Below are 26,448 nucleotides of genomic sequence, written 5' to 3' on the forward strand. Positions count from 1 at the left end.
ACTCTATTTATTTTTTTTTTTAATTTATTGTGAATATTCTCTTTTTTTGTAAGATGATTCATAATCTTTAAAGTGCAACTTTATTTTGAATTATAATTCTTTTTTGGTGTTCTAAAATTGAATTTAAAATAATGGTTGTGTATCATGTTTGTCTCTGTGTGGGCCTGGGATGGACTGGCAACTTGTCCAGGGTGCACCCTGCCTCTCACCCTGGCAGCTGGGAATCTAAATTGGATTAAGCGGGTATAGAAAATGGATGGATGGACTTGCAGTGCAGAGCCTTTACTAAAATAATCTCCTACATTATTAGAAGAGACACTGCAGTCAAAAATGATTGCTTTATTTTATTATTTTTCATTCTGTCATCATCAGTCTAGAGCTGTTGGGTTACTTTGCCTCTGTGAGATGTCTTCTTTAATTTGTAATGTACATTTGATCTTATTTTTTTTTGCATATTTAAACATAAGATGTCCCAACACCACACAGCTACAGCTTCAACATGAGCGATCAAACACGGAAGCTTTGCAGTGATTTTAAAGCATCATCCTTTAGGGTTGGGGTGGTGATTCATATGGATTCTAGCATTTAAAAAGAAGAAGTTACTTTAACCATGAAGAGATTTCATCCGTTTCATTTACATATCAGCTTTACATGCGTATTAGCAGATATTTAGCTTTATTGACCTTAACCAGCTTATCAGCAGATCGGATTCCCCGATATTTATCTGGTGTGTTCCAGTTGCTGCATTGACTTTAACCTGAATTTCATTTTGTTGGGTCATGTAGGGATTGAAAAGTCATTGGACTTATAATGGTTCAATAAGGTTAAAAAGTCCTTTGAAATAGTGAATGTGAAATAACAGAAATAATATGAAAGGTTATGAAAGTTTTGTTTAAAAAAAAAAAAAAAAAAATCCATTTGTATCGTTAAATTTGTTGTGTCATAACTGAAATACTTTAAAACTGTAATCTATTCACCATAAACTATACATTTCATTGTTTCCCCGGCATTAACAGGAAGATCAATGAATGAAAAAAAATATCTGGATGGAGATCCTTTTCATTCAAATCTGCAACATTAAAATGATACACAAACACACTCCCCCTTGAGAACAGCATTTACATGCGGTGTGGGGACGTCTGTTTGGCGACTTGTTTGGATCAGATTACAGACAGCTGCACACATACAACACTTTTCCCAGTATTTTCATAATACATTCAAACTATAAAGATAAAGCATTTGTGAGATTAGTTAACAGGAGAAGCCGAGGTTCCGCGCATGAACAGTAGGTGGCAGCAGCGCACCGTCGCTGCTGAGTAGGTCTGTTTGCAGACTAGTCGGATTTTCTCTCTAGCTCCATGTAAACCTTGTTAGACAAACCATTTCATGTGGATATGGACCGTTTTGACCAAAATTAAAGCTATGCTTATTTCTAGTGTCATTATTTCATACTGAAAATGACACCAGGGAATTTATTCCCATTTTGCTGAAAGGAGATAAATGACCACATACACCTCGGGCTGATAGCACACACATCTGAAGACCTGCTACAAGGAATGGGAAGCAGCGTGGTGACATTTCTGAGATAGCTGCTGTTTGTGTTCCAGAGGATTAAAGCAGAGTGGGGAAGAAGACGACAACACGGACACAAAGAAAGCCAAAAACAGTGCATATGCCACACACTAAAAGACAATTGTTGACTAATGGCATGTGGTTAGCGGTCGCCAAGGCGACTGGCCAGCCATCCAATGGGGACCTGAGACAAAAAGGAAGCAGAGTGAGAATTGAGAACTGAAACTGAAACAGCAGTTACAGCTTTGGTTAAACTGAATGAGCTGCCAGTGTGTGATTGTGTAGAATAAATTCACATCTGGGCATCATGACAAAGTGAAACCCCACAAAGTATTTTCCACTCATCACTCTCTCACACACACACACACACACACCTCGTAGTCATTACATGAGCCAACTCGCACACCTCAGAAGCAAACCTTTAGCTCTCATCTCAGACCCCACCATGGCTCCATTTTCCCCATCGAGGCGAAGCTACACGCCCTCACTTTGGAGGACTTTGCTTTTACTGGACATTTTTTATCTCAACAGCGACAGATATACGAGCTCTCATTAGAGGCTCAGAAGCCGTAAAGCTGGACTCTGACCGTTATGAGTGCACAAGATAAAGCATCACCTATATAACCTCTTTGTGCGGGTCATAATATTAAGAAAGGCCGAGAATAAATACAAAATCAATCTTTATTTCATTTGTACAAGTTGATTCACATGTAGTCTTTTTTAAATGTACAGATGACAAAATGATGACATGCTGTGGTGAAAACTTCATGCTGTACAACAAAAAGCAGACCAATCACCTTTCACTGTTGACATCTGCTTGCAATGAAATCCCTTTTACACATTTAATGAAGCATAAAGAAACAATATGAAAGTGTGTGTTATTCTACACAGCCTGGTTGGGCTTTATTAAGGCGGGACAAATGAGTACTTTCTGAATATCAACCAGATGTCTGGACTATTTGGACTTTTACATGGCAGACAACACTTTGTGTTGTGTGGCTCATTGAATGTCACAAACAAGTCATGATTACACTCGGAGGGGGCCTTACCACTGCAGCATCACTGCTGAACATATAAAAGCAATGAAAGGAAGGGGTTTTCTTCTGGCTGTTGACAGTTATTAGTATACATTGCTTTAAATATCATCTGCTGCAGCCTTTTGAGAAGCCTTTCCACAGTTGTGTCAACAAAGAGGAAAAAAAAAAAAAAAAAAAAAGCAATCAATAAGTGTGGTGTTCCAACAACAAAGGCACATGTACTACACAACTGAAGTAAAGAAAGCTCCAGCCCCTTTGATCCAGTGAGTCTTCATTAAAAGTTCTAAATAAAAAGTCACCACAATAGTTTTGTGCATCCAGTGTTCAGCCAGAACTTTTAAAGCGGTTCCTATTGGAGCTGTGCTTTAACCTACCAGCTGATCAGAGGCTCCTACAACCGACGGCGTTGCACTCTAAGGAGGAGCTGGTAAAAAGATTGTCTGCTGTGGCTCGTCTCTCTGTGCGTGAGTTTGAATTTGATGAGGATTGAACAATTTTGAATGTGAGGACTGCTGAGAACAGTTATAGACAAGACCTGACGTCAACAAAGCTCACTTCTCCCCATTCCTAATGATCACTGCAACATTTTCACTTGAGGTAAAAGCACAGGGATTTACTCTCACTTCAATTAAAAGGTTCTTATATGAACCTTTAGAAACTGTTTTCAAGGACGAGGCAGAAGCTCAAAGTCATAGGAAAGACTTTACTACATACTTAACAAGTTGCTCAATCAGTCTTCGCTCCTCCGTGCTGCTGTGGCCGGCTGGAATTCCTCACAGCTTTCAACGCATGTCGCTAGCAGACTAAAGCACAGATAGTTTGAATACAGTCACACTATCAAAAGGCACGTATCTTCTGTAAGGCTTTGCTCACACACACACACACACACACACACCAGTGCTGTCATAAGGTGCTAAAGCAGTTGCAGAAATACATACAAACATACAGAGCTATGTACATTATAGACACCAGGATGCAGGAGGAGACACGATGACATTGTTCACAGTGTCTCAGTCCACCTTGTGGGACCTGTTCTGTGGAGGTCCTGAGCTCTCCAGACAGACGGATACACACACCAGCCTGCTTCCCACTGTGGGGCGAATGAATGTGCGTCTTTACACTGATAAAAAAAATACACATCATATCATGATTAGAATTTCATGTCCATCATATCTGAACACAGATTGCTTCCATCTGAGCGTCCCCAGTAAAGCATTTCATGCTAACATATCAGGTAAGTGCTTGGAAAACTAAGGGGAAATGTCAGTTTTATGTGATTGGAGATACTTTAAAATCATAATACGGCGCCGTGTAGTTCAAAATGGCAGCGGCTACGATCAGGATAACGGAGTTCATTTAAAAAAATGAATTCATCAGTTTGTTAAACATTAAAAACTCTGAGAACTTCTCACTAAAATATTTTTTATGCTAAAGAGTTAGCACAAAGCAGCAGGGACACATGGGTGATGTGAGAGCTCTGCATCTCCGACGTGGGGAGAGGAAACTTTCACTTAACTCGACCTTAAATGCTCGGCACTTAGTGGACTTGGGAAGCTGATGACCAAGACAGATGAAACTATAAATCAAAGGTTTGGAAGTTTGCCCCCAAGCCCCCTTTTCTTTTCTTTTTTTTTTTTTTTTTTTTTTTTTTAAAGGCCCCACGCAGCTCTGATGGAGAAACCAAACGTTCTGTCATTCCTATGCCCTGAAGGCAGCGATGGCACTCCCCTGTCTGAGGTCAGGAGGAAGTGACATCAGAGGTTTTCCTAATGACGCTGGCGCGCACCTCATGGTTGTGGCTGCTTGCATTGGACACCATAGAGTTCTGGCTATAGGCCGGCATCCAGCCGTTGATGTGGTAGCTGATGAGGGGGGTGGGGTCTCTGGTGCTGGTGACCCGAAAGTTGGGCTTGCTCGGACTGACGAAGGTGGCCATGCTGGGAAGAGAACATGCGGGGATCCTGAGAACCGATGAGCTGTAATCCCGCTTCCACGCCGCACCGACGCCCTGTTGGGAAGAACGAGCAGGAAAAAATAATGAATAAATGATTCAAACAAAGTCTGTGGCCAATTTCTGAAGCATGACAACTCGAAACTGCGCCGAATTACGCTGGAAACGCAATTCCAAACATGCGGCAGCTTCAATGACCCTCCAGCTCAATCAACATCTGTGTCCAAATATTTGAACTGTAACAGCAGTCTGTGCAACACTGGCAAAAACTGCATTTCTGGCTATATAAAAAGGTGATTTCCTGCCTTACAACACAGTAAAGAAACTCACACTAATGCTAATATGCTGTGTGTATACATATATACACACACACTGTGACTAAAATGAACTACAAGGGACAACCTCTGATCAAACAGTTAAAGTTTGACAGCAACAGTTCCTGACAAAGCCCTCCCTTTTTTCAGTCTCTTAACCATACAGGAAGACACACACACACACGGTGATTCATTCAGAGTAAAATATGTAACCAACCTCTTTGGTGTCTTCTATATCGCTGTCTGTGTCGGTGCCTGTAGAGAAAAACACACACAATGAAAATATATGAAATCAGGACACTGTAATTTTGCCACCTATAGATCCACTCAGGGGGATTAAGACAAAAAGAAAAGCATGCATTTCTGCATCCAGCAAAGCATGTTCTGCAGAGCAACCTTTCACGCACACGCTGCAGCGCCGCAGCATTTGTGTGTCAATGCAAGTTAAAGGGCAAAGATAGAAAAACAAAGAAAGAGCAGACCGACAGAGCCAGCTCTGCCTGAAAGACGGGTCAGGAAGGAGAAGGGCTGAATGCACACAGAGAGACGAGATAAACAGCCATCAGGGCAGCTGTGAAACCATCAGTATATTCTGCTCCTGTTACATACATCTGGAACCACAGAAACACTGAAAGCTAAAGACACAGACTGAAACCGCTTCACCTCAGCTTGTTTAAGCACCAAGTTAATTTTTTAATTGTCCAAAAGCTTTTAGACCTTTTATTTTCTTCCTATCACAGCAGGCAGTACTCTCCTGGTCCACGTTTAACATCAGACAAGAGTCGTATCAAGGTATTTATATGGATATTTTCCTGACTTTCTGCTGGTCTTCATTTCAGATAAGATACGGCAGCACGTAGGACACAGGCACTTGGGTAAATGATCAAATAGAGGATGAGCTTGTATGCGATACCGACAGTCCATGAGGTCTGTCCCATGTTTGTTAAAAATGAACAATGTTCAAACAAAAACTATTCAGAAGTGTGATGGCCAAAGTAAATGCATTAACTAACTTGTGAAACTCAGAGTGCGTCCTCTTTACATGACATGTTTTACGTGTTAAAACTCATCTGATCCTTGTCAGGTCTTAAAATGAGAGGACACGTCACATTTTACACCATCATTACATTTCTAAGGAAAACGGAGCCAAAAAATAGAAGCAGTGTGTGAAAGACTCAGTCCACCCCATGAATGAACAGTGTGTAGGAAAAGAATGACTTTCTGTGTGATGTTATCAGTCTCTATCAGTTTCATCGCTGTGGTGGAACTTTGGCCAACTTTATGATATTACTAAAGTTCACTGAAATTTCTTAAGGTCCCACCTCAGCATTCCAGTCAGAATGAGGTCTGGACTTTAACTGGGTCATTACACCACCTTAATTATTTTCTTCTTCAGACATTTTGCTGTAGATCTGCTGCTGTGTTTGGGATCATTGTCCTGTTGATGTCCCAGTTTTAGCCGAGTTTTAGCCGTCAGACAGATGGCCTCACGTTTGATTCTAGAATACTTTGGTATACAGAGGAGTTCATGGTGGACTCAATGACTGCAAGGTGTCCAGGTCCCATGGCTTCAGAACAAGCCCAGATCATCAGCCCTCCACCACCGTGCTTTACAGTTGGGATGAGGCATTTGTGCTGATATGCTGCGTTTGGTTTTCTCCAAACGTGGTGCTGTGCATTATGACGAAACATCTCCACTTTGGTCTCATCTGTTCTAGAAGTCTTGTGGTTTATTCAGATATAAATGTGCAAACCTAAGCTGTGCTGCCATGTTCTTTTTAGAGAGAAGAAGCTTTTTCCTGCAACCCTTCCAAACAAGCCATACTTGTTCAGTCTTTTTCTAATTGTACTGTCGTGAACTTTAACATGCTAACTGAGGCCTGGAGAGTCTGAAATGTAGTTCTTGGTTTTACACTTTTTGTTTGGACCATGAGGTGAACTTGCTGGGAAGATTGACAGCTGTCTTGAATGTTTTCCACTTGTGAATAATATTTCTCTCTGTAGAATGATGGACTCCAAATAGTTTGGAAATGACCTTGTGACCCTTCCCATATTGATGGGCAGCAACAATTAATTGTTTCTCCTCCTTGACATTATGTTAACACACACCTGAACGCTTCAGAGCTTGCTTTTATAGAGGCGCTCACACCTGCAGCCCTCTTCGTTCCTCTGGAAGCAGTAAGGGAGGACTTAAGCTGGATTTATAGTTGATGTGTCGCTCACGGCGCAGCCGGGGCGTGACGTCAAAATGACGTGTCTGGCCTGGCGCGCGCCATGAAAAGGCGGCGCAGCGTGTTGTCGTGCACCAGTCAATTTGTAACTTGGCGCGCCCGGACAAACCGGATGGACCAACTCGAAAACAGGGTCACGGCTGACGGTTGTGTCATGTAAAATACTTTTAAATAAATGTTGTTAGCAATTTGCTGTCGTTTCATTCACTGGTATCCACTGGAAGCGGCGTTGAGCGCTATATAAAAGCAGCGACACCTCTGTGACGGAGAAAATTGCAACTACTGGCGCATCGACTCGCGCCACTATAAATGGCTGGCACGAAACCGTGACATCGTCAACACCGCTCGCGCGAGCCATCGCAACAACCATGCAAGAGCCTTTAGTTTTTCACACACTACTTCTGCATTTTGGTTGAGTTTTTAATTGAATAAATAATGAAAGAGTGTATGATGTCATTTGTTGGTCTTTATCTTAAGTTGCATTTACCTCGTTTTAAAGCCTGGTTAAAACTTACAATGTAATGTGGTAAAGTGTGTGTGTGTGTGTGTGTGTGTGTGTATGTATTGTCTCACCACAGCATGACGACACAGGAGAGATCTGGAGCGGATACGAATGGGAGGAGCTAACAGTCTGCTCTTCGTTTTCGGTGGTCACTTCGATTGTCTGACAGACGTATGGCAGCTGCTCGCTGTTGATGACGTGGTCCTCTCCTGAACTGTGAATCGCTTCAAAAGGAACAGACAGACAGGAATCATAGAGACACACTCAACTAGTGAATAAACAGAAAGAGGTGAAGATGTAAGAAAATACAGTGGTGTAATACCTGAGCCACTATCAGACACTGTGACTTCTACAGCTTCCAACTTCAGCACGTCCTGCTTGACAGAGTCAACAGGTCCAGCATGACCTTCAGGAGGAGTCGTGTCTGGAGATGGAGACGTAACCTGAAGAGGAAAAAAGGAGATCGTCCCTCTAACTTCAGTGTCTGGGACCAAAAATGGGACTCCCCCACACTGTACCTGTCATTTACATTTTGACCATAATAAAACGCAACTCAGCCAGGGTTAGGTGTCCAGGCAGATGTCCACTTATCAAGCCTGCCATCTTCTAAACAACCAATCTTATTTGTTTCAAACAAAAACTTATCAAAAAAAAAAAAATTCAAAGTCTTGTTGTTTATGTCAATTTAGCAATCCTGCCCAGACTGAATAGTTTGAGCCAATGTTGAGATTTCAGTATTTCTGTCCTTAAACTTTTTTTTTTTTATTTTATTATTAATTAATATCATCATAATTTCCCATGTTTAACCCTTCTGGAGTTGGGCCAAGGGAATCTAATGAAGACCACTACCCCATTCAGTTTCCCTGTTTCTGTCTCTGGAGACCACAGCTGCCTAAATTACAACCAGCAGCCACTGGCGTTACTCTCCCCCTGCCTGCAGAGACACAACTAAACAGGTAGCAATCCTATGGAGCTAAATCAGTTTGAAAAATCCACAAATGCGCAGGACAAGATTTACAAATGCATTTCTGATGCACACACCGATATAACTTGAATTACAAACTGCTTCTGGTCTGTGAACTTCGCTGAATTTGTGTGTGGATTTTGAGACTCACGTGACTTGCATCAACCCACGAATGTCTTCTTTTTTTTTTTAACACGAAATGATCTGCAACCAATCAGATATCTTCCTTGTTTCAGCCAATCATAAGAACGCACACAACGTGGGAGACCATTTACTCATAAGCCAATCACATTAAGCCATTCAAACTGCGCTATATGATGTAGCCGCGTTGTGTTGTGAGGGAATGAAAAACAGGGACTCGGATCCAATTCAACAGTTTTACTGTCAACAGAAATAGAAACAGTGAGCTCCATGTGTGGGTGTGCGGCTCAACATAAGACACTCCGGTCAGCAGAAATGGCAATGACCGAAGCATGCATGCGCTGCCCTACAGGATGCTCTCACACGCACACACTACTACGTTATCAACAGGCAGAGAAGAAGGACAACCCAATAAAGAATAATACAAGTGGGGTGTTTTGGTGAAATGAATATAACGTTTTGTTTTTTTGTTTTTTAACAAACTGCTACATATGCATGTGAATTTCAGTCAGTTCAACATGGCTTCCAGCAACACAGCGGAGCGGTAAGTGAAACATCTCACCTGCGCATTTGTAAATCGGCCTACGCATTTGTGAATCTTATCCTGCGCATTTGTGAATATTGAAACTGATTTAGCTCCATACAATCCTTCATCTCTGCACCACACTTGTGCTCGACTGTATCAACTCATTACATTACATTACGGTCATTTTGCAGACGCTTTTAACCAAAGCGACTTACAATAAGTGCGTTCAACATCGGTAGGCAAAAGAACTTCAGGTCACAAGAAATCATAAGTGCATTTCGTTCTAATACCAAACAGCTAAGAGCAAAACTAGTGCTAGAGTAAGTGCGATAACCAACCAGCCTCTCACCAACTGCACACCAGTCACAGCGGGGTGGGGATGCAAACCCTGGTTCGGGTAGGGGAAGAAATAAAAGAGGTAAGAAAAGCAGGAATGGGATGCAAACCCTGGTTTGGGTAGGGGAAGGCCTGGTCGTCCCGACAGCCAATCGCAGCAGAGCGTCCCTCCCACTTCGACCAAGCATCTGATCATATCCAGCTAATGCACTACTCAAAATGGCAGAGCTGATTTCTCAAGCCAGATAATCTGGTATTTTGCCATCATGAGGCTTTTTTTTTCTTTTTTTTTTTTATTTCCCCTATGCCTTTTCTTGGAAGGTGGTTGCCACACTTCCAAGTACAGTAAGTAATTTCAGCTGTGACTAACATGTTAACAAACCAGCCAGAAGGAAGGTCTGCTTATCAGCTGCATTTTAAAAGTTGAACATAAAGTGCAAGGTGAATAAGAAGAAACCTACTGTTCTGTTTTTGAGTCACAACTTCCTGTCATGACATTCAAACAAAAACAACCATCATTCTTCTAAATGTTTGTGTACCTCTTTATTTCCTTTGGATTTTCCCTCCTTGTCCATCTTTTTCTTTCCTAAATGGACACACCAGCACAAAGAGGCATAGTTTTTTTAAGAAAATGACTTAAAGAACCTCTCAAACATCACATACAGTTGTTCAGAGGCAGCGTTCACCTTTCTTCAGGCTCCTCTCTGAGGACGAGAGCATCTTATAAACTCTGAAGGCATTAGTTCCCTTTTTGATGCTTTTATCCTTCACTTCCTCGATGTCCGGCAGGCTGTTCATGGCACAGCGGAAATTGGCTTTCCATGTCTTTGGATCGGGACGGTCGACGCCTGCCTGGTATTTACCTACACAGAGAATTTAGATAAAGTTAAAACTGTCATTCCTACCAACAAGTGTCTTATTATTTCTCTGGAATATTTCTGGCTGTGGGAATATCCTACTGGCATAAATTAAAACTGATCTTTTAGACTTTTTCCACTTTACTAATTAAGCTGTGAGAATTCTTTCTCTTACAGACCCACCGAGTTCTTCAAGATAACCCCTGAAACTCAAAAGGACTCTCTCTCACCTTGGTGCACCTGAACAGCAGAGTCCTGCAGCTAAACTCTGATTTTTAAACCTGTAAGTATTGCATAACTCAAAGGTTTCTCTGATTTGTGACAGAACTGGTGTAGTGTGCGACAGGCATGAGAAACCGCTGAAAAGGGGAAGTTGTGAGTGTTGAGTCTAGTTAAATCCGTGCATTACCGGTGTGTATGGCCCATCTCATGAAGAGTGGCGCGTCCTTCTCCAGGTCCCAGCCGTGACGCGCCGCGTGCATCCACGGGATCTGGAAGATTCTCTTTTCCTAAAGACATATTTGCAGTTAGTCGGCACACAAACCACAGAACTAGTGTCAACCTGCAAGCATGCACAAGCGGACGCTTACTTTGTTAACCCATTTCAGTCCGGGAATCTGACAAGAATTGATCTGTTCCTCCAGCCACGGCCGCATCCTCATTCTCTCTACTGGCATGGTGGCCTGTGGAGTTCAGACACAAACATGCGGTCACGTGCAGCTGTACATGGCACGGCTGCCCTGCTCCTCAAACAAAGAGGTGACTCCATATGAATAGTATATTCATGATATAGCAATTGACAACAAAAATACTGGACCATGTGACATCTCTTTCGCCGCTTAGAGGAAGCAACTACTTAAGGTTACTTTTCATACCAACAATCGTTTCTGAGCAAAACAAAGGAGATCCTCCTCAACTTTCCATGAGGTTGTAAAGATAAGGCTTTTGTGGTTTAATGTGCGCTGTAAAGAACAGATGCCGTAAACTACTGCTCACAGATCAAATACGACTGCTGCTTTTTGCCTTACACGACACCAATCGGAGTCCTAATAAACTTAGGAGCGAAAGAGCAGAGGGAAATAGAAAATTCCCTAAAACATTTTTTTTAAAAAGACAATGAGGGCTGGTTGAATATTTGAAAAAAAAAAAAAAAAAAAAAAAAAAAATGGAGGAAACTTTACCCAGCCCAGCAGGCTGGGTTTGATATGAGGTCCGGGTTCTGACCCCTGCTGCATGATATGATCAAAGTGCGGTGGGCCTGACACTCCCAGCCTCACATCACAGTGTGCCAACACACCGCCTCCTGGTGAGAATGAGCTCCCCGACAGGTCAAACAGGGTGACATGGCACAGCATCAAATGCTAAATATCAGCCTTCTTTTTTTTTTTTTTTTTCCCTTTTAAATATGAGTTTCAGACCTGAAACTTCCAGCTGCATCCGCCTCGCTGTTGAAACGCTGCACACTCAACAGGCTGACACCAGTACAGGATCACACGTTTAACATCAGTGTGTCTGTGTGAGACCCTGAACTGACAGTGTAATTCCGCAGTGATAAAACGCGTGTGGCAATTTGTGTATCCCGATTTCACAATGAACACAGTAGATAAGGCCTTAACGGGCAGATACAGTTCAAAACGAAGCCTTCAAATGCGTTCAAAATGGAAAATAAAGACTGCGTGAGGTATAAAGCCAGCAATTACAACCACAACTCTAAAAGTGTTTGAAATCTGCAAAAGATATAGAACGCTTAAGTAACATTTCTATTGTTCAGAAATGACCTTTTCTTCTGCTTTTTTGCAACATATCCCGAAAAATATATCATTTCCTTTTCTTCACCGCCGACCAACAACAACAAGACAGGTTACGGGTAGCACTGGTTAAAACAATATACCCCCTGAAGTGTTTTCATGTCAAACAAATCCACGAAAAAAACTCAATAGCGTCCACGAGTCGGTTCGCTTCTTACATGCCGAATATAAAGTTGCAAACGACTTGTAAAATACGAGCAACTTCAAACTAGCAAAGAGCCCCTTTTGCCAACTGTCACATGTTGGCATATAATATCATATTCCACACCACGGGCATTTTACCGCAGACGCTTTGTGGTTGTAGGCATGTTTAATTGTGGGAAAAGTTGGATTTAGCAGTGTGTGGTCGGGTCAAAAGTTAACTGCGGTCTGTTTGTCTTCTGTCTGCCAGCGTGCTGACCCAAAATCAACGAAGTCAAAAGTGAAAATAACTCCTATACCTCGTCAACAAAGCAAGAGAAAAACTACAGCAGTACTTTCACTTACAGAGCGAGCTAGGGGATCTGTCATGTCGTCCTGTAGGAAGTCAGTGTTGTGAGAGCAAGCCAAGCAACGTTAATATGCGGAAATCAAATATTACCTGTTCAGTTTGGACGGCCTATTGCTTCACAGTGCTACCGTCGAAATAACAAATGTGGCCGAAGTTTGACAAGGACTTCGAGGTTTTGAGTGGAAATTGGAAAGGTTGGCCGTCGTTTATTTCTGTTTCAGCATTCAGACCGAAAGCAAAACAACGGCAGCTTCGGGAAGTGAGGGCTTGGGTTGGAAATCCCCCTCCAGCTCTCGTGCTCTCGCTTTGGGTCGATCTTGAGTGGCGTCGCGGAAGTCTTTTTGGCCGCTTGCGCGCGCCTCAGAAAGACTCCACGCGAAGAGGGCTTACTCTGATAAAATCTTTTCAATATGAAGACTTTTTTTTTATTACTTACATTTTATCACGTAATCAAATATGACTTCGATTTTATTGTTTAACATTAAGATAAGCTCAAATCTGGCAAAAAGAAACATATTTCTATGAAAAAATTATAATAATAAAACAAAAAAGCGTGCATCTATCTGAGTCTAAATTTTGCCTCGATATTTTCGTTCCTTATTTCTCCACCTACCTCTTGAAGATGTTTGCTTTGTGAGTTGTGGGATTTGGTTAATGCGGTAACAACATTTCTCAGTATAATAAATGAGTCGGAGTCTGTGACTCTCCACCCCTGCTCGCTCTAAATAACCACAACAGCCCAAAGACAAGCTAAAGGGGCCCCGTCGCTGTATTGTTTCCCTCAAGTAAATAGACGATCTTTGAGCTGTATTTCATTTTCACTTCCTCCATCTCCCCCTCCTCCCCACATGCAGCAGCACGAGCTCTTTCTGTTCTGCGCGTCTGCTGCTGGAAACGAAACCAGAAACTTCACACAAGTATTTGTGTGTGCGCGAGGCTCAGCACCTACAGTTTGTTGGAAAATTGCATTTTCACTCTATTTTCCTATACGTCGAACTCGTGAAACGGCGTAGCAGTTGCACTCAGTTTTGTAAAAGGCCAATCGAAATGAATGTTGTGGTTTCATATGAAAATGTTTGGAAGAAAAAGTGGGGTAGAACCCATAACGCACGCGCAAACACACTTTCTGTTTACAACAGAGAAAACAGCTTTAAGAGGATACAGGAACAGAAAGGATGACTTTTGAAAAGCACAGCCTGCACACGTGCTCCTTGATAAATGGAACATATCAGCCCTGCATACAGTCAGAGTTATCTCTTTCTCTAAGGAGGGGTCTGTCAAACAGATGGAGAAGGTTTGAAATTAGACAGCCACTCTTATGGACGAAAACAAAATCAGCCATGTGGGCAGGAGAGAACACAAAAAGGTAGAAACATGTAAAGTCATAAATGCATGGCATAGAATTCCTGAAGCTTTCATTTCATGTGGTGCAGAAGTAGGAAGCGGGACATAATAAATTATCTGGTCCTTGATGGGTTTCAGAATGAAGCAAATACAACCTCAGGTGAATAACAGCATGTGACAGCTGACACTGTTTATTGGACGGAATCAAAGCCAACATAGGGGGGGGGGGGTTAATTAAGTGCACTATGTAGGTTTTGTCAGTTTTCTGGTCTGGAACAGTCATGTGAGAGCCATATTAACATTGGCTAATGATTAATAGTTTCCCTTTAAACATGTTGCATTGCTCTTTTAATTACGCTGCTGATGACATCACAGCCATTTTAGATCAGACCAGGTTAAGCAGCCTAAGAAGCAAGACAGTTTTTTGACAAGTAAATACAACACAATACTAGTGAATCTTGTAACTTTGTTTTTTTTTTGCTTTTTCATTTAAAGTTCCTTTTTTGAATGAAGTTACTGCCTTGGAAGATTATATAAGCTTATTGCAAAGAAGACTGCTTAACAGTAGCGGTAAAGTGGAGTACTGTGACGAAAGATCGCCGCTACAAGTCAGGTCTGTGTTAACTCAATGCCAAGGAGGAAAGACATAAGCAATTAAGCAATTGTTGATGCCCGTCAATCTGTGAAGGGTTATAAGGCCATTTCTAAATAACGTGCAATGCTCAGAGAAACAGAAACAAAAAACAAAAACAAAATAGCTTAATCTCAGACTATAGGCCTCAGTTAGCATGTTAAATGTTAAAGTTCATGACAGTACAATTAGAAAAAGAGTGAACATGTATGGCTTGTTTGGAAGGGTTTCAGGAGAAAGCCTCTTCTCTCTAAAGAGAACATGGCTGCACAGCTTAGGTTTGTAAATTTACATCTGAACAAACCACAAGACTTCTGGAACAATGTCCTTTGGATAGACCATAAAAGCAAACACAGCATATCAGCACAAACACTTCATACCAACTGTCGAGCACGGTGGTAGAAGGCTGATGATCTGGGCTTGTTTGGCAGACACAGGACCTGGACACCTTGCAGTCATTGAGTCCACCATGAACTCCTCTGTATACCAAAGTATTCTAGAGTCAAATGTGAGGCCATCTGTCTGACAGCTAAAGCTTTTCTGAAACTGGGTCATCAACAGGACAATGATCCCAAACACAGCAGCAGATCTGCAACAGAATGTCTGAAGAAGAAAGGAGTCAAGATGCTGTAATGACCCAGTTAAAGTCCAGACCTCATTCTGACTGAAATGATGAGGTGGGACCTTAAGAAAGCTCTGCAGAAATTAATGCTGCAAACCTCTTGAACTGAAGCAACTCCATAAAGAGGAGTGGGCCAAAACTCTTTCATAACAAGATCAAAGATTGATAACTCAGACTGAAAACAAGTATTTCAGGTTATTGCAGCTAAAGGTGGTTCTGCAAGCTACTCAGTTATGGGGTGGACTGAAGTTATTCATTTCCTCTGCATTTTGTCTCAGTTCTTTTGTTAAACAAGTAATTACACTCTTTGTATGTGTCTAAATTAAACTCTAGAAAGGTGACAGCTCTGGAGAAACACTGCTCCCGCTTGTCTCAACAGGAGCCACTGTTTGTGTCTTTAAAAAAAATGTCTCACGTGGTTTGATCAGAGCATCAGGGGTTAAGTTTAACCACATTTGCAATTCCTGGAACAAAGAAGGACTGCTGATTCATGAGAGCCCTGCAGAACTTCTTTATTGTTTCTCTGGCTTCCCCTGGTGGCTGCCCGTTCACACTGACCCTCCTGAACTGATGATCATTTATGGAAACATTTTTCAAAACAACATTCTGCTCCTCACTCACATTTTATGTAGAGTAACAACCATGATACTGACTTATGTGTTGTGTTTGAGAAGAGAATATAAATGCTAAGAATAGCCAGTGTCAGCCCATGATAAGATGGACCCTTTTGACCGAAATGCACCGAACACAAATATTTGTGGCGCCCGATCCAAGATCCAAGATCGGTAACATGGAACTAACTCTTTCCAGATGATACGGGTAAATCAGCTTAATATTTAAACGTTTTTCCCACTGTGGAAGGAAATAATCTGAGGCCTCTGAGTGGTTCCACAGCCGGCTATGACATTTCTCTCATAGATGTGATAAATGATTCAGTCAACGTGATGCCTGCAGGATTAACTTTCGGTAACAGAAAATAACTGCCGCGTTTCTCAGGAACTCCGGAGCAGGAACAGGTCTTAGCAGGTTTTTGTGGAGCTGTGGTTCTGGCATAATTAACCCCACAAAACAAACTTGTATGCCGTCACATTTGGCATAGTTCTGCGCTTGGCAAAGCGACATCTGAGGCACGATCGTGTTTCCAACATACAATGAATTCTGTGTGGTGGGAATGAGGGTGAAAATGAAATTTGAAGTTGAATTCAAATCAGTCGGTTTCATTCCCATCAAACATCCAGGAAGTGCACAACCACCTGCAAAAATGACTCGAATGAAATCAGGCTTTGCATGACAAATTTTATTTCAAACCCAGTCTTTCTAGTGTTTTTCCCATTTTCACCCACTTAAAAAGTTAGAGCTGTCATTTTATCATTGGGAATTATCTGTGAGCTTCAGTGTGTTTTTGATTACTCGGTAGACAAGTAGTTCGTGAGTGAGGGTCAAATTTATTTCCCTTTACCATCAATTGAGCCCAGATAACTATAAACCATTCTTGTTAGTGGCATAAAGCATGACAGGAGTAATGGAGTGACACACACAGTTGTTATTGGGTTTTTCTAGCTGCTCCGTTCTGCAGGTGTTCGGGTCCACTTGTTCCCTCGGAAGGAAGACTCACTTTAAATAAAAAGTATCGTCAGATGAAGCATGTCTGTCCTGATGGGAGTGGGCTCCTCCAGGAAGACAACGTCTGTTTCCATATTAAGAGAACGACGGTTCACGTAAGGTTTTGATAAGGACGAACAATATTCGAGTGATATCGTAAGAATAACCGAACACTGCTGGAAGATTTTAGTAATGCTACTTTTCAATTTCAATTCAATTCAATTAATTTTTTATTTATATAGCGCCAAATACAACAAATGTCATCTCAAGGCACTTAGATAATAAAGTCCAATTCAAGCCAATTGGAATTCAATTAATTATAATACTCTTACTTAATGCACACAGCTTACGGTACATCTGTATATGTATGTATGCATATCAAATATACAGTATCTACGTACAGGAAAATGTCCCAACACCCTGTGTATTTCTACAGCCACCATAGAGTTAAAATGATATATGATAAGCACGATAATCTCCTGTTCTACATTGACTGTGCAACACACCAGAAAACAGATCCATGTGAAATCTGTGACACCAGCAGAGACATTCCTGACCCAGTTTGCTCACAGGTGGGTAGTTTCTAACCTGACTCACGTCATCTGGCTGCGTTCACCAACTACACGCGGGGGCGTTCCCTTTCCTCACACAACCATCTGAGGAGCCTGGGAGTCATATGTGTTTCGTCCGATTGGAAAATAATCAGAGCCAATCATTAATTGCTGGATGGGACTTTGGATGAATGGCCGCGTTATGGCCGCCCATTCATGCTCCAGAGGGCGGGAGTCAGGTAAGCTCTGAGCTACGTCACGGGTTGAGTCATTGGGAGTGGCTGAAGTGGCGTGTCAGTCAAGATGACGGACAGATTCTTCATCCAATCACATGCACGAGTTTTAGAAAAAATAGCCCCATTTGAAATCATGTCGGTTGTGGGCTCGTCCCAGATGGTATGCGAATACCAGAGGGCGGGAGTCAGGTAAGGTAGTTTCTACTTGGGAAAGTAAAAGTCTTTGGTCAACATTGAGACCACAGAGGGGATCTGCTTCTTGTTGCTAAATCCAGGCATGGTGGAGGAAGACTCAAACTGCAGCGCCACCTTCTGGTTGACTCGGGTCAGAACCTGCATTAGCTCCAGGTCTCCACTGAAGCGCTGCAGCATCTCACACAGCGACTGTATGAACCAGGAGCCGTTGCTCATGTTCCTCCAGGAGTAGTAGCCTGCGGGTTAAGGGACTGTTTTAGTCCTCAGACGCACCAACAGGCAGGCAGGAATATGGACAGGAAAGGAACCATTGCTGGTTACCTGGAGCGGCGGAGTAGCAGTACAAGAAGTCCGCCTCTACGGGAATCCTCTCTGACATTTCAACTCCGGTGCTGTCGGTCTCTATGCCGTCATCCAGGGCTGTGCCGCGGCATGCCTAAAAGGAACAGGACATCCAGGTATTATGTGCGCATCGACTGCTCAAATGGTAAGGGGTATTTTGATTGTTTGGATGGAGAAGAGCTTAAATAAACGACCAATAAATGGTTTTGATTGTTCATTTTTACCCTAGAGAAAATATAGCAAAACATTGTTAAAGGCCTACAGAAAGGTGATTTTTTGCACAAAACTGAAATAGCAGATCGATTCCTTATATACCATGGAATTTTTTTACGATTTTAAAATAATTTTAGGCCGCTGGATAGTCCTGATTAGGCCCAATAAACTATCACCACATTTGACTCGAATTTGGCAAACTGGAACGACAGGTGCGTGATGTCGCGAGTGCCAGCTGCTGGAACAACCCCCAGTAGTTCTAGTAGCGAAGCCAGCAGTTTGCCAGACCTGGACAGCTTCTTCACGGCAAATTTCGATGTGTGCCGCGGGACGTCGCTTGGAAATATAAAACGTTGGGTTCAGTGCAGTTTTTATTGCGAGTAGATGTACGAAGTGCGTGTGTTGCCCTCAGCACCAGCAGCTCACACCACCGGGGACAGAGGAAGCAGAGACCTGCGGTCTTGTGTCTGTGTCTCCCTGTCCGCCTGCCTCCTCTCTGGTGAAATCAGCCGGAGCCATCCCGCCGTGTTCAGCTCCCTGCACATGTGACGTCGCACGGAAGCCCCGCCCCCAGTCTGGAATTCCAGGAAGGATTTCCAAGCGGCAAATTCAAAATCGCAAATTTCATGCGTTTATGAAATGTTTTGGTGTAGGGTCCAATGATCACTATTGTTCCTCTGTGTATGTATTATCATTATGTATTGGGTGTAGTGTCAGCTTTCTGTAGGCCTTTAAGACTTTATTGTCACAAGCTGCTTTTAATTCGTTTTAGCTCATCAGTTGGATGGAAAATAATCTGACACACTTGTACATGACACGATTATATTCTTGTGTTTGAAGTTGGGTGACTGGCAGATAATGTCAAACATACAGTATTACTACTTAGTAATAAAAAAATAACAACAAAAGTTTGTTTAAATAAACATTTCAATGAGACTGGAGCATTTCAACCCGTGGTGGCGTGTTCAAGAAAAAAGGTAACTGACCTGTATGAAGAAGAGCTTGGGTTTCCCCACCAGACTCTTACAGCCACTTCCTTTAAAGCATTTTATCAGACTGTCAAACTTTACTAAGCCGTCCGTGCCGTATATCACGCCCTCATCCCCGTGACTCAACAGCACACACACGAAGGATGCACTCTGACTGTGGTCCTCAGCAGATACTGGAAACAAAGAGGAGCGGAGAGAAAAAAGTTATCAGTTCTGTCCATCTTTGAGTTCCAGTGAAAGGAAATGTGATGATCCATCTAGCAATGCACCACCATCTCACCCAGCTAAAAAAATTTTTTGTATCTATTCTTAGTGGTGTTTAGAGACTTTTTGTAATGGACGTTGACAAAAAATAATCCAATTTGGTGAAACAAACAAACAAAAAAAACAGGTAACAAAGAGGCCAAAAGGTAACTCTGAAGGAGCTGCAAAAGGTCAGAATGTCTCTCCACTTTAAAACATCCACTCTACAGAGATGGTCCAAGTGGAAAAGTGGCCATTACTTCAAGAGAAAAATAACAAAGTGCGTTTGGAGTTCACTGAAAAGGCACCGGAGGACTCCTCAAACACGTGGAAGAAGGTACTCTGCTCAGATGTGACTAAAACTGAACTTTCTGGCCATCAACAAAAGCGTCTCATGTGGTACAAACCAGCAACTCTGAGAGTACCGTCCCTACAGTGATGGTGGCAGCTTCATAATGTGGGGATGTCTGTCTGGTGTTAAATACTAAAATGCAAAGCTTATTTCTCCATTACAGAGGCCTTAAGCATACTGCTAAACTAAGCAACAAGCCAGTGGTTTAAGGGGAAAAAATAATATATATACATATGATAAGATATGTGCTAAATTACAGTATATCAGCAGAACCGACAAAGCTTGAGGGGGCAGGTGGCAGTTTAACAGGATGGGGAGGAGCTGAATAAATGAGAAACTGTTACCACTTAACATCAGCTTTTCCATCTGATCCACAGTTTGGTCATTGGCCAGTCTGGTCTTGTAACCCAGTTTTTTGAAGGTCTCCATAACAGAAGCAGCATCAACATCTGTCCCCTTACGATCACTCATTCCTGGAAAAACACAAACAGGAATGCAGAATGTGTTAAACGTCAGTACCAACAACACAGCTCACTCTGCTCTGTGCAGAACATATGGGAGCCCAGTGTGAGACTCTCTCTCTGTCGTAACAGGACAGGCAGGTTGTCACGCTGCCACTTTTGAAATGGCTGCTTCTTGTTCAGTCATGTGTTTATGCAAATTCAGAAACTCCATTCGTGTGCTACCGTGGCACAAAGAGTCAAATATCTAAGCTGATCTCCATGAAGGAAGGGGATTTATTTATATATTATTTAAAAAGCTAAAGCGAAACTAATTCTTCGGTCAGAAAACGCACAGGGACAACCTAAAGAAAGCTCTGTCCTGTCCAAATGTCTTTGAAACGGAGACGGCAGCAGCATTTTTACTGCAAGGGCCCGTCAAATGAAACAAAGAGGTGTGTGCACCAGTGGACGTGAAGTGCTGAATGGCTGTATTTACCGGTGCTGCGATGGAAGTTCTTGTTGTTGACTATCAGACAGGTTCCCATGCAGTGGTAGTCCATCCTGTAGCGGTAAGGGTCGTAGTTTGCTGGCTTAGTGCTCACGCTGAGTGAGGAGGAGTCTATTTCCTCAGCGTTCTTACCATCACCTGCAGCTGCTGGCCTGAAATGCACACACATAAACACACACACACAGACTCATAAAAGGATGCGCTTCGCTAAATAAACGGCATCACTGACTGGTTACCTGCACACATCTGATCTCGTAAAGAGCAGCCAACACGGCTCTGTGCTCGACAGATGTTTGTGCACACAGTTTTTTCCAAGAACACATCGCCCAGGATTAAATTAGTCAGACAGAGAGCTGTGCACAATATTCACCTCTTGCTGAACCATTTCAGGGCGTCCACGGTGTCCCCGCCACTCTGCACGTCGCCGCCCCCGTCAGCGTCAGCCATATTTCTACAGAACAGAAAACACAGTGGTGTAGAAATCAGATCAGTAAAATACAGATGACCACTCGCTCTCCTTGGCGTCCTGGAATATCGTTTGCGCCGCCATCGAAATCACAAATTTTGTTCAACTCGAGTCAAACACAACCTCAGAACTTCTGTACGCAGGGTTGATTTTTGTTTTTTCAACCAGTCAGCAGAAAACAAACTTGTGACAATACAGTGGCTTTCAAAATGACTCTCCCTCTTTGGCATTCCCCCCCCCCTTTTTTTTTTTTTTTTTGTGTTCCAACCTGTAATTTAAATTTAAAAGAGAATAAAAAGGAGAGGCGGTTTGTGCGCATGTCTCCCCGAAGCCAAAATGCTCCAGCTCCTTAGGGTCAGATGGGTTCTGCTGGTATTCAGCAGCATTTAAAATCTTTAATCAGGTCATTCCAATGCATTTAAATGTTTCCCCTTGAATCCCTTGGGTGTTGCTTTGGCAGCATGCTTTGAGCCTCTGCCCTGGTCTAAGATCTCTGGAGGAGAAACAGGTTTTTTCCTCAAGGATTTCCCTGTATTTAGCATTATTTATCATTCCCTCAGTTTTCCAGTCTGTGCTGATGAAAAACTCCCCACAGCGTGATAGTGCCACCGCCATGCGTCACTGTGGGGATGGTTTTCTTGAAAGTTTACTCTTTAATATGACATGGTGACTTTTTTTTTTGGGCCACTCTTCCGTAAAGCCCATAGAGTGGAGTGTATGGCCTACAGCGGTCCCACAGAAAGATACATCAGTCTCCGTGAAGTGTTCCAGGGCCCTAAAAGTTACCTTCGCTCCCTTTGTCCTCAACACTAAAATCCATTTCCCCCCCTCCATTTCACTTGATCAGTTCTGACTATTTTTGTAGAGTTTTAACATTGAAAAAAATCTATTTAGTATGCATCAATCAAGTGCTTATGGCCTCATAATATATATATCCTTGCATTCACATATTAACCCTTGGATGCATGAACGACCGATACCTACACTCTTCCATGAGTGGGGTCAAAAATGACCCCAATTAGAATCAATGTGTTTTTGCAATGAATTTAAAAAATGTCTTTCATTTTGGTTAAAGGAGATTATATTTATTATATTTGAGTCAACAAAAAACTGATTTTACATTTAACAAGTTTATTTATAACTCTTTTTTACAAGAAATAACATAAAAAAAATCGTAAAAAATTATTAGAAATAATCCAATGACATAACAAGAAATTAATAGAAATTAAACTGACATGATGGAATACCTGATGACAGCTTTACAGTCATCTTTGGTCAACACAAATATGAGCTCTTGAAAGAGTTTTATGTAATATTGTTTGTGTATTTTTAGGTCATTTGATTTGATATTTCAATTGCATTTTATCATATTCACCTTTTTTCCACAGACTGTTATCCCCTTCTACCAAACACGTTTTAGTACTGAATTATCAGTGTTTCCATCCAACAGTATTTTATATTCAAAGATAAATGATTGAAGAAAAAAAGAAAAGAAAAGAAAGTTCAGCCAATAAATATTAATGAGCAGCGTGTGTAATTGTTTCGGATGTATATTTCATGCAAGTACTTTTTTCCTTATTTTAACAAACTTGGCCCTATAATTACACAAAACTGGGAAATGTTTACATCTATTTCTGAAGAACATCTGAATTACACACTTGAAAACCGGGTGTGCCAAGAATTTTGACCGTGACTGTACAGTCTCAGGGTACGTCACAAAAAAAACAAGTTTTGGATGCAAGTGTGTGAGATAAGAAGAGTTTTGTGTGCTACTTCACAATTTTTTATTTTTTTAGTTTTTCTGTCCCACTTCAGATACAGATTTTCCCTCACAGGAGTATGCATATTTTCTTCCAGGCAGGAAGCTTCTTATTTCTATCCTTCTGATTATTCTTATTTTGTTTAATTTTACTGCATTGTTATATCTAGATAGTCGTTATCATTTCTTATAACTTTTGTTTAGAGCTAATCAGGTTTCAGTCAGTCAGACTCTGCCCTCAAGTTGACTGATCCAGTCAGATATCAGCAGGACTTGTCTCCTTCCGATTTGACGTGGCGCCACGTCAGTTTATCTCAATGCCATATTGTTTCCTTGCTTGCTCTCAGGTTGTCTTTTTTATATGCAGACCCTGAATTTTAACTTGAGGATAGTATTTCTATGCTTTCTTTATCTTTCCTCTTTGACCTCTTCTACCCCACGTAACAAAGAGAGCATAGAAACTCTTGCATCTTCCTTTCACAGTTGGTAAGAATCAAAGGTCCCCAAAGCAAACCCTTAAAGGATAACTGCGGTATTTTCAACATTAAGCCTCTTTTCTGAGTCGTCTGCAATGTTTTAGAACCCCCCTCACCGCTTTTTTGATGTTTACTGCTGTCTCCAGTATTTGCCTAATTTTGATTAATCTCAACCTGCTTCAGAATGGCAAGTCATGTGCATATCCAAAAAGGTCCGTAAAAGCACCATAAACGTCCGTTTTCAAAATCATCAACTCACCGGAGTGGTTACTGGTGTGCACTGCTAATCCATATCAAATTTCGTTGCGCAAAGTTGCTTCTGTCGTGTTTTATTTGACAATTTGTAAATCCCATTGAGTTCTATTGAAGACTGGATGTTCGTTGATATTACTCCGATTAACGTGCTGATTACGTGCCGAAGGACAATGAACAATCGCCATCAATGGCGCCATCAAGTGGTGTGGAGTATAGCAAGTCAGATTCAACTGCTGAGCGGAAGTTTATCCACGGTTGTGAGGTGGCTAAGAAAATAGTTCGAGCATAAACGAGCTGCCAAATAAAACACGACAGAAGCAACTTTTCGCAACGAAATTTGATATGGATTACCAGTGCACACCAGTAACCACTCCGGTGAGTTGATGATTTTGAAAACTGATGTTTATGGTGCTTTTACGGACCTTTTTGGACATGCACATGACTTGCCATTCTGAAGCAGGTTGAGATGAATCAAAATTAGGCAAATACCGGAGACAGCAGTAAACATCAAAAAAGCGGTGAGGGTGGTTCTAAAACATTGCAGACGACTCAGAAAAGAGGCTTAATGTTGAAAATACCGCAGTTATCCTTTAAGATTCTATAGGAAAGGCTTGGGGTCATTTTTGACCCCGCTTATTAAAAACTGGGGTAGTGACACAAAAACTGCAATTTCTTAAAATGTATAAAAACATTTAAAAAAATTCAAATGGCCTCAAGTCACAAACATGTTTTATGAGGAATACCTGGACTAGTTAGTTTTATATAATATAATCATCATATATGATTTTAAATTATATTTAATTATTTTTTTATGTGATCAAGCGGTCGCTGCCCTGCTGTCAACGCAAGGTTTCGGTTCAAATCAAGACCAACCTCCAAGTGGAAACCACATAAACCGCATGAACCACAGCGATTATTAGTTCTGCGTATGTCATCACTGTGAGTTTCTGAGGATCTCCCGAGCATCGCTTTTCATCAGCTGGCGATGGGCTCATAGTGAAACTTCGTCGACTAAATAAGTAACTTGCATTGCTCTACTTACCAGGAAATGTGAGCCAAATCACGGGAACAAAAATGATCATAACGTAGTACTTAAGTGACGCGAGGCACAGTTTAACTGCGAGTAATTACACTTTGCCTGCTCGTAAGATTAGATTAGGCTAATATAAACGTGATTTCTGTTTTCCCGTGGAACTAATATCAGGATATGCACCCCCTATTTAAACTATTTCCTTCTGGAAGAGGGATGTGAGAAAATGCAGTTCATGCATTAAAGCCTGCTTAATTTAAAATATACTTCAGCTCAGTGAGGGCATAAAGCAAAAACCGCACGAAGCAGCATTAAGCTAACTACGGTGCGTTCCGATACAATTTGTACAATATAATTGAAGTGAAAGTGAGCAGCGAGGATGTGAGTGACAACATGCCAGCAAGCTTTTAATGCCTTAACGCACCGGACAAGGCCTTTTAGCAATTTCTAAGACACAAAAATTAATTACAAACGAGCTTCATACTTTTATCTCGTGTCGCCCTCTGTAGAACAGCTACTGTAGTAATTACACCTAATGCCAGCCTTACCTGTTGAGTAGCTTTAACGAGCACGACAAACTACCGTCGACCACATAAAACGTTAATAATAATCTTAGTAATAATAATAATACGACAAACGTTCTGCCATGACCGCAAGCATACCTTTTTAAGAGACGTGTCGTAGGTCACAAGTATCAAAAGGTCTTCTGCCGAAATATCGATTTTACAAGGAAACGTCTTATTATTCCAGTGCAAGTGTGAAACTTTCCGCCAATCAGGAGTTGCGCTCTGTGAGTGGGCGGGAGGAAACTCCTCCGGAGTAATTACTGACGTCATGACGTGAAGCCCGTCGTCACTGTTCTTACAAAGTCTGTACGGGGATGGTCTCTTCCTCAAAAATTCTTTGTGCTTAATAAGGTTAAAGAAGTGTCATTCAAAATTATTCATAGATGTTACCCGGTTAAATCATTCTTTATCAAATTAAATGTTGTTGATCTTGATCTGAAGTGTGCCTTTTGTGACACTCATACTGAGACCATTATTCATCTGTTTTGGAAATGTGAATATACCCGTAAACAGTGACAAGATATTTGTAGATTTATTTTAGATAATATATGCTGTGATTTTAAGCTCCTTCTGCAAAATGTCATTTTTGGTTTTATAAAGAGTGATGCTCCCACTGAAAAAGAATATTTTTTAATTAATCTAATTTTAATTCTTGCTAAGTATTAATTCAATTCAATTCAATTCAAAAATACTTTATTTATCCCAGAGGGAAATTAAATGTTGATGTAGCTCAATTAAATCAAGGAGTTATTATAGATGCTGATCCACAAATGTAAATTTGCCAAAGTGAAACCCAATTTTTGTGCTTTCATGATAGAACTCCAGATGTATTTCAAGTCAATTTCCTCCTCTAATAACAAGAAAGCTATCAAAACTATAAATCTAGTCTCCCACTT

At 41.5% G+C, this 26,448-nt stretch overlaps 2 protein-coding genes across 3 annotated transcripts; both read right to left on the reverse strand.

The window, feature by feature from the left end:
* Positions 1–2,235: 2,235 nt before the first annotated feature.
* On the reverse strand, positions 2,236–13,053 carry irf2b (interferon regulatory factor 2b). 2 transcript variants are annotated; one of them, XM_075480842.1, is made up of 9 exons: positions 12,820–13,053; positions 11,022–11,114; positions 10,841–10,940; positions 10,261–10,437; positions 10,114–10,160; positions 7,930–8,050; positions 7,679–7,831; positions 5,092–5,129; positions 2,236–4,617 (listed from the first exon to the last, which is right to left on the reverse strand). In XM_075480842.1, exons 2-9 carry the CDS (start codon positions 11,106–11,108, stop codon positions 4,348–4,350), a joined length of 993 nt encoding a protein of 330 aa, XP_075336957.1. In that variant the 5' UTR covers positions 11,109–11,114; positions 12,820–13,053; the 3' UTR covers positions 2,236–4,347. The 2 variants fall into 2 exon arrangements, with proteins under 2 accessions (XP_075336957.1, XP_075336956.1); XM_075480841.1 differs by lacking the exon at positions 12,820–13,053 and adding an exon at positions 12,726–12,775.
* A 3,555-nt stretch (positions 13,054–16,608) lies between these two features.
* Positions 16,609–25,775, reverse strand: LOC142397467 (caspase-3-like). The gene is made up of 7 exons (XM_075480843.1): positions 25,649–25,775; positions 21,371–21,451; positions 20,989–21,152; positions 20,394–20,522; positions 19,452–19,627; positions 18,232–18,346; positions 16,609–18,146 (listed from the first exon to the last, which is right to left on the reverse strand). Exons 2-7 carry the CDS (start codon positions 21,445–21,447, stop codon positions 17,917–17,919), a joined length of 891 nt encoding a protein of 296 aa, XP_075336958.1. The 5' UTR covers positions 21,448–21,451; positions 25,649–25,775; the 3' UTR covers positions 16,609–17,916.
* Between the last annotated feature and the right edge of the window lie 673 nt (positions 25,776–26,448).

The sequence above is a fragment of the Odontesthes bonariensis genome, chromosome 13, assembly GCF_027942865.1.
Source record: "Odontesthes bonariensis isolate fOdoBon6 chromosome 13, fOdoBon6.hap1, whole genome shotgun sequence".
Taxonomy (NCBI): Eukaryota; Metazoa; Chordata; class Actinopteri; order Atheriniformes; family Atherinopsidae; genus Odontesthes; species Odontesthes bonariensis.